We start from the raw sequence: 9,078 nt of genomic DNA, 5'->3' as shown, positions 1-9,078 counted from the left end.
CAGCCGGTTGTTGAATACACTGTTGAATATCGACAATTTTCACGTAAACAGTGGAACAGTAGCCGAGTACTATAATATGTTTTAATAATTTTTTGTAAAACAGAAATTTTGACTGTTGTTAACATAATAATAATCAAAACAGAATTCGTCGAAAGAAAGATAAACAAGTACTGCGACATGGGCTGAACCCCGTGTCGGACACCACGCGTATACGTGCGATTTTTATTTCAGTTCATGTGATGTCCAAAAAATCATGTTAACGCAGGAATACCTTATAAAGGTACTATTACGATAATTAATCATCATGCAAGTAATGCTAATGTACATTTTTCCCGGAATCGTGGCCAACTTTGCTATATGGCTATATTGGCCTGACTTAGCATGGTACTCTTTTTACGGATTTTTCACACTTTCCTGTTGTTTGTTTGGAACATTCGCCGTCATTCAAGTGCACATTGCTCTGTCACCAAAGCATCATACCGGGTTAGGTACTGTGAAAACTGTCGCAGATATGGATGCTTTTAGGCACATGATTATGGTATGTTTATCATTTTTCGATAGCCGATGTCAGAACTTATTTGCAGTAATACTCTTTCTAAGAACGATCGAATCACTTTTCCAAAGAAGCTGTATCAATTACGTTTATAAATCTGTTTTAACGTTTTGCAGAAAGGATACGAACCCAAGTTATCGGCAGTGCGAAAACCTGCTCGATATCCGTTGGTCTTTACTAGAATGGTAGATGGAGCGTTGCAGAATCTTCTTGATTTAGCTTTTAAAGATTTTGTTGGATCTTGGCTGGCAGAGCTGGCTTTTGGCTCTGAACAAATAGTAGATAACATGAAACAAGACGTTTGGGGTGCTATACAAAGTCTACATGATAGACTGGCTCGTGTAGATCATACAAAGCTTGTGGCATGCGATTTGGTCAACAAAGTTACTTTTCACTTTGAAAAAATCAGAATTGCTCAAGCTGCAGCGTGAGTCTTATTTATTTCACCATATTAATATTAAGAAGAAAGTTGAAAGTCACATACTGACAAAATTTTCCTTATCACTAATTTTAATTAATGATTTGAATTTCTTTAATTATAGAATGGAGGGTGAAGACCCAGTGTTCATTCTATCGGCACACCTTATGTCACCGTTAGATGAATTAGATTACTTAAGACTAGTGAGCGAGATATGCATTATGTTTTTTTTACCACGAAGCTACTCTTTGTCTCCAGCTAAATTTCTTCTCAGAGAAGTTATTACTTGCAAAAGTAAGTGCGACATCGAGAAGGGGAAATAACACAGTTGATTTTGCAACTAGCCTGAACCTTGTTAAAAATATTTTTTAAATCATTTTCAGTATTGAAGCCGGCAATAGATCTAATAACAGATCCAGACTACATAAATCAGAAGATTCTGCTTTACATTGAACAACAACAGCTTACGGAAGCAATGCATAAGAAGACTTACGAGTATGCGGAATCGTTTGAAGACTTCATTCAAATGATTAAGAATTCCAAGGACTTGGAAGTTCTGAGACATATCAGATATAACATAGTCACTGAAATTATGCAGGCTACAACTGTACAAAATGTTAAAAGAGCTCAGGGACTAGATCCTGAAAGCAATAATCTTGGTAAATCAGATGTTGTTCAGGCGAGAAAGTTAAAAAGATATATCAGTCAGTTAACATATGCCAAAAATATTTGCGAATGTCATATGCAAGCTCTAGGCTGGAATGATTATCCTGTACAGGTGTGCGAATTTTTTAACATTTGTCTTTGATTATTTCACTTACTTTTATTCTATAATAAATTTTTTTCTGCTGACTTAGGAAAGCGACATATCTGATCCAGCTGCGGTCGCGGATGGTCGAATAGTACCTTTACAGGTAATCTTAGACAATGTGACTGGACGCCGTTATCTGTCTCAGTTCTTAGAGCAAGTTGCTAGCCAAGGATTGATTGGTTACTGGGCAGCAGTGCAAGAATTGCGTGCTGCTGAAAGATCAAATTGGCACCAATTGGGAGCAGAAATATTTTATACATATATTAGATCCCCGACTGCTGAAATTAAAGTCGACAAGAATCTGAGGAAGAGAATGGAAAGTTTTTTACTGGGAGACAAAGGGCCTGAGGTATTTTATGAAGTTCAGGAGAGTGTTGTTAGAACGTTGGAAGAAAAGTATTATTCATCATTTCTCGTCAGTGAACATTATAAAAAAATGCAAGAGGCATTGATCAATGAGAGAGCAGATGGTGAGTTTATTCAATTCTTATTACTATTACTTGTTTATTATCTAAAAATGTCGTTCAATGGAGACTTACACGATATTGTTTTTAACATATGCGTTAAAATGTGCATCAGAGTAGGGCACAGATTCTTTCTTAATATTGTGAATGAAAAGTTTATGTGTTATTCAATAATTGGTATGGAGAAATCTATTAATGTAAAGTAAACGAATAATTACATTAAAAAAATATTAAATGTAGAGCCACTTATTGCACTCTTAACACTAAGTCTTTGTCCTCTAATCAAGTTTTGATGTTGACTTTTACTGTTCTCTCACCCTCTGTAGAAGATTGTAAGTGAATTTTATTCCATCCATAGAACACTACGTTAGATAACATCGACGATGTAGATAAATAATGATCATGCTCAACTTGTTATCAATGTGAAAATAACATGTATTCGAACTTGGGATATAATAATCAATCGAAAGTGATATCTTTATCTGTTATTTTCATCGTCGAATGTTTCTAATGCTTTTGCACTATGCGTAGTATTGATCAAGCACAGCAGCTTTAAGCCATGAAATTTTTTATGATTGTTGCTATAGCTTTTCGAGTGCAATTTATTTCATAGAGCCTCTAGCAGTGCTGCTCTTTGACTATGCTGTTGAATACTTAGAATACTCCATTCATGTAGACAATTTTTGATTAAATTGTGAAGTGAGACTTGTAAATATTAGGTCTATTGGAAGACTGTCAGTTGGCGGATGGAACTATATCTGAAACTTCTTCATTACTGGTTGGTGAACATTCAAATTATGCTCGTAGTAAACTTGATCAGCTCCAAGAAAAGCTAAGCAATAAAATGCAAGCGTTACAAGCACTTAGATCATCGTTAAAACCCGAGAGTAGAGTTTTGAGTATTTTGGAGAAGGAAGTCGAGTGGCTACAGGGGGAGAGAAGGCAGCTCGAAGCTCATTTAACTCATACTGAAATGTGGGCGGAACATTTGGGGCACTGGACAGCAGATGTTCAAAGCGCTGAGGTATTTTCCCATTATCAAATGTTACGTAGCGTATTTAAGATAATTAGTCAGCTGGAGTAGTATGGTAATTTATGAGATCAACTATTGTTCTCGGGTCATATTAAGTACGATAAAAGAAATATTTACTTATAAATTTCTGATATCAAAACGAATTTACGTTTTGTCACTTCTGGCCCTATTTGTAAAATGATGAACGCATTTCGTCAGATCCCAGAAAATGGAGAAGCGCCACAATTTGTACTTGTGGTACACATGGCTGAGGATGAAAATAACGAAGAGAGTATATCAACCGGTTGGGTTGTGCTCAGAAGATTGCCTGAATTCCAAGAACTCCACAGAAAATTACGTCAATTATGTTCGAACGTGAAGAATCTTGAACTTCCCTCACAGCCGCTGAAATTCTTTGGAAAATCTGATAGAAACAGTTTGGACAAAGCAAAGATACAGATTCAAAAATATCTAAATGTGGGAAATTTATACTCCTAGCTTTGACTGACCACAGCAACAAATGAATTTTATTGATTTTATCCTTACATTTTTCAGTATGTTTTGGAAGATGATCGTCTGAACCAAAGTGAAGCTTTGTATGCATTTTTGAGTCCGAGTTCTGAACATTTGAAACATACAGCTCCATCACCTAAAAAATCTCGCTTTTCTCTATCGACTCTGTTTAAAACGTAAGTGAAAAACTGTTATCGTCAAATAAACGCAGATCCGCTAGTTTATAAGTGAATAATGTTTTCAGTGGATCAGGAGGCAGCGGAGATTCCAGAGACAAAGACGAAGAAGAAGACTACTCGTTATTGTTGGATGATGGAGAAGGAGGTCGTATGGGTAATTCCGACGGTATGGGATCTGGTAAAGATGCGATTGCCGAACCACTTTACACCCTGCTCGGAGAAGTGTTTGATCTTAGAGGAGTGTTTCGGTGGCTGAGGAGGTCTTTGATTACATTTGTTCAAATCACTTATGGTCGTACGATAAACCGGTGAGTCAATTGATGTATACATAATTTTCCGTTTGATGAAATATTTCTAAAGTGAACGAACTTCTGTAACTCTTAAACACTGCACCATTGGAATGATTTTTACAGGCAAGTTAGAGAAACTGTAGGATGGGTATTTTCTGAGCCAATGTTACATTATTATATACAATTGTTTACAAAATCGTGGTGGCCAAATGGCCAGATGTGCGTTGAAAACAACGTTCGTTCTGATGAGGAGAAATTGAAAACTAGAGGAGAGGCTCGCAGACAATTTTTGAATAATGTACCTGAAGTTCTGACCAATTTGGTCGGAGCTCAAAGTGCCCAACGTGGAGCGACCAAAGTATTTGATTCGCTACAAAATGTTTACCTGAACAAGCAGTTGTTTTATGTAAGTAAATGCATTTCAATGTATCAAGGGGTTTTACGGCAAATCGAGTTCTTAACAAGTAAAATCTGAGTCTAAACTCGGTAGATAAATTTTTTCAAGTATATTATAATCTTTCATTACAGGATATTTTCGAAGTCCTGATGTACGAAGTATTTCCAGAGCTGCATCCAAAATAGAGGTGTGATATTAACGTTATTTTTTACTGTCAATTATTTGATTTAATCACTTTTCAATCACCGACTAAAACGTGAAATCTGTACAAAAACTATTCCCCGCAAAGAAAAAATTTAGTGAAAAAAGTTTCAAGCAAAGATCTAACTTTAGAGTCGTATTTTTTCATAATATTGCTATATTGTGATAATAATTTGAACAATGATTTTATTCGATTTCATCTTTCTACTGCCAAATTCAGATTCGTTATTGACGAATACAATCGATGATCTAACATTAATTTTATACTCGGTTCCATTCCAAATGATACAATTCTCAGTATCAAAGAGACAAAGAATTATGCATATTGCGTGTCGATTACGAATGTGTGTAAATCATTTCAAACATTAACACGAATGACTAACTAAACGAGGCCAGTATTGAAATCCAATAAGGATTAATTTTAACTTTTAAATTTTATATGTCACAAACATGATAAACAATTGTGATTAAATTTTCAGTATACCAGTGCAATTATAAAAATTATAAATCAGAGTTAAAAAACAAAATTATTATTAATTATTTATTAACTGTTAAATAATATTAATACTCTTATATTTTATTCAGTCAGCCAATGTGCTTGTTATACTGACAAGAAAATTGTTAATAATTATCGTTTACAAATTATACAATTGAGGCCATAGATTATATTTGAAATACTTTAATTTACTTGTTATAGAAAAAGAGCAAGGTGAAAAAAGGTAGGGAGTACGCAGGAAATGTGATGCATTAGGATTCTCTTATATCTCTAATTTTATCTAAATATTTTAATGTCAAAGTTACGTAAAATATTTATTTTTCAACTTTTGATTTCGTCTTTTGAAAAACTCGTCTGAACCCCTAAAGTTCTAATATTTAATTGAAAACTTACCAAAAATTTTGAATAGGCTTATGCAATTGTATCATTGCTAATTCAGCCTGATTACTTAATTTGTAATTTTTTAATTTACACACGTATTTGATACGGATATGAATGAGGGACCCAGATAGACACGGTAAACTGAAAGAAATGCTCTATTTTCGAACTACGTTAGTAAACCGTATGTTTTCTGTGTTTTGATCAATAATGATGTAAATACACATCCAGATTCTTACGATTAGGCGTTATAGCATCGACGTAACCATGCAAAAGTTACTTTTAAAAAATCATTTATTGCGTCCGTGTCTAAAATTTTACTAGCAAGAAAACCTCTCACATCAGGAAGCGCTATGTATAATCACTGGGGAAGAACTATATACACGCCTTAAATTGTGTCAACTAGATCTGCCAGTCGATTAGCAGCTGTACAAATCAAATAGTGTTTTGTAATTAAATGTTTCAAGTGCGATATTTCATTCATCATGCTGGCTGAAGAAATCTCAAGTAGTAAATATCGTATTAGTACGATCACTGTAGTTATCAAAACACTGCCTGTATTAATATCTTTTTGATCGGTCTTTTTACTTTATTTGTTAATAGATACGCGTCATAGAAAATTAATATCCTACCAATTGATATGTCAATTTTAGTTTAAGCTGCTATCAAATTCATTGAATAACTGTAATTAAAAAAAAACAAAACAGACTGAATTTAAGTAAATAACCGAATTCCAAACTTTTCACAGTCTGGAGGAAATGGAATTCATTTTGAGGTATTTTAAACTCAATTAATTCAATTCTCTTCTACTACTTCCGAATTTTTAAAAATTCGAGATTGGGTTTAAATTGTACGTCGTCTAAAGATATTCGCGATGCTTTATTATTTCAAGAATTTTTAAAAAGTTTCTTCGATATTTTTCTTCAATTCATAATGACAAGTGCCATAATTGGATTATAAAAATGACCTCGATCCAACTACGAAATTGTATTACTAACGAAATTTCGACAAGACGTTCATGTTCCATCACTGGTTTTGGAGCAAAACGATACTTGCCTTCTTCTGACTGAATACCAGTGGTTGCATTAGAATATAGTAAATCTGTACCTACTTTCCGGTTATTTTAATCATTGTAACAATGGGAGGTGCTGACGCGGAATGTGCAGGAACCATTAACTCAGTGTTCGATTAACGAGAAATTATAAAAATCTAATTTCTGTATGCTGCACACGTATAAATTATACATACATACAACAATTTAACTAAAAATCAAATATACTGATAAAGTATGACAAAAACGATCTGTTGCCTATTAATAAGTTCCAACTTGTATGAAACGTTTGTGCAGCTTCAAATATATCTACTGTTGATACGCAAAATAAATTGATTTTAAACTTACTGACCATTGTAAGTTTCATCCGACTTTTGATTTCAATTTTCATTCGATTCCATCGAATTCCTCAATTTTAATTTCAATGATCAACCGATCTTTGCTATCAACTTTCAATCGAATAGCTTTCATAATTTATTTTATGCTTAATTTCTAACAAACTATACAGATACACGTACAGTATATGTACAACGCAGTGTGACGAATAACAGCGGAGGAATCGAAAGGAGATTAAATTGAAAACATTATTCGTAGGATACATAATAGTTTATTCTTACGCCATGCGGGGCAACATGGCGCACAAATATTTTAAACAATCTTCTAAAATTACTCACAACTCCTATACAAATAGTACAATAATATTATCTCTTATTTCTACATATTTATGTATATTATCAATTATATAAGTTATACAATTACATGTACTTATTTACACAGTTATAATATGGTTTTTGGCACCGAATGTTAGAGTCCGTTTATTTTACAAAATAATTCCTTTGAGAAATCTCATTATGCGATCATTTGAAAAATATAGTATGAAATTCGTGCAAATATACAGGCGACGATGATTATGGAGGAACAACGTTGGAACAGAGAGAATGACGCGCTGCTTATAGAAAAGAAAACGACGTTCCTAATAGGTACGAAATAAAAATATAAACGAATTTCTTTTATACCGAATATTGAGACATTACTCGAAGGAATTCGCTTGTAAAAATAATACATTCTCGGTAGAATATGTTGCAGAATATATAAATCTAATAATTTACAGCAAACTTTTTGTTTTTAAATTTAAGTATAATTATTAGTTAACATTCAGGGTAATATTAATCCAATGAATTAATAATCAATCAAAACTTACTCAGCACGTAAGTTCAAATTGCGTGATAGGTAGGTGTACAATATTGTGGTGATAAAAATGTTCAGTCGCTGCTTATTCTTGAATAACTACGTATACTTACACGAAGTATAACGAGAGCGGGGTGTTAGAGTCTTTTTGCTTTTTTATTTTCAATGTCGATTTATTCGTGTATAGGCCAAGATTTTCATCCAATTTTACAGCAGCGCCCCAACTAAGGCTGCGTTCTTGCACAGCGGCAGTATGAATCAGCGAATGACGAAAGAAAGGAAATTTTTCCGCAAGTGACGTGTCAATTAAAAAAGAATTTGACAAATGCGAAGATAATTTATTTTAATAGCATGAAAATACTAGTCAATATTACTTTCTCTTTTTGGTATCAAACACTTATACCATTATAATTATTTTTGACCATATAATATTTATGACAAATAGAGCAAAGGTGGCCAATTTCAATAAGAATGATCAAGTTTTAAATTATTTTCATTTCGAAATTTGTAACGTGCCACCTGCATGAGATTTGACTGATGACTAAAATAAAAATTCAACAGCATTTAAAGCTCCTAGATGATTTTATAGCCATCAAAGTCGATGTGCCTTGGTTACCTTAGTTGGGGTACATGCTATGCATTCTGTGTATGTAACTGTTTCGAATAATTTGGATTCGTCGAAGTAGGTCAGGTTTTGACTGTGACATTTATTATGCACGACTTTTCGGTCGGGCTGCCCACCGACTGTAACTGTTTCGATATTCGTTTAGTGATAATGTTCTTCATTTTTTGTCTAGTATAATCGTCATTGTTGTTTGAAAATACGGTTGGATATAATACAAAACGTAGTGCATCATATAAATTACTACGACGAGTATCGAATAGAATCTGTAATACCAACGAGGATGACTCACTTTTATTAACATTAAGTAAATGAGATGTTTTTGCTTGATTCACCTGAGCTTTGAACCTCACAAATACATCCCGTATATCTTTATAGGTATCCGACGATAATAGACAGTGTTAGAAAAATTAAAGTAACACTTAAATAGAAACGGCAAACATTCCACGCGTTGAATCCTGCAGTTCTAATTGAAAAAACGTGAGAATTAGTGAAATAGTTTCAA

General features: G+C 33.6%; 1 protein-coding gene across 1 annotated transcript; it reads left to right on the top strand.

Moving 5' to 3' along the window:
• Position 1: 1 nt before the first annotated feature.
• LOC124308060 (sorting nexin-25) lies at positions 2–9,036 on the top strand. The gene is made up of 11 exons (XM_046770392.1): positions 2–538; positions 670–980; positions 1,096–1,265; positions 1,355–1,749; positions 1,829–2,252; positions 2,966–3,270; positions 3,478–3,735; positions 3,814–3,947; positions 4,016–4,258; positions 4,364–4,646; positions 4,769–9,036. Exons 1-11 carry the CDS (start codon positions 305–307, stop codon positions 4,820–4,822), a joined length of 2,811 nt encoding a protein of 936 aa, XP_046626348.1. The 5' UTR covers positions 2–304; the 3' UTR covers positions 4,823–9,036.
• Positions 9,037–9,078: the final 42 nt, after the last annotated feature.

The sequence above is a fragment of the Neodiprion virginianus genome, chromosome 6 (genome assembly GCF_021901495.1).
Source record: "Neodiprion virginianus isolate iyNeoVirg1 chromosome 6, iyNeoVirg1.1, whole genome shotgun sequence".
In the NCBI taxonomy this organism is placed as follows: Eukaryota; Metazoa; Arthropoda; class Insecta; order Hymenoptera; family Diprionidae; genus Neodiprion; species Neodiprion virginianus.
Note: the sequence above shows the minus strand (reverse complement) of the source record. Positions and strands in the feature narration are given on the sequence as shown.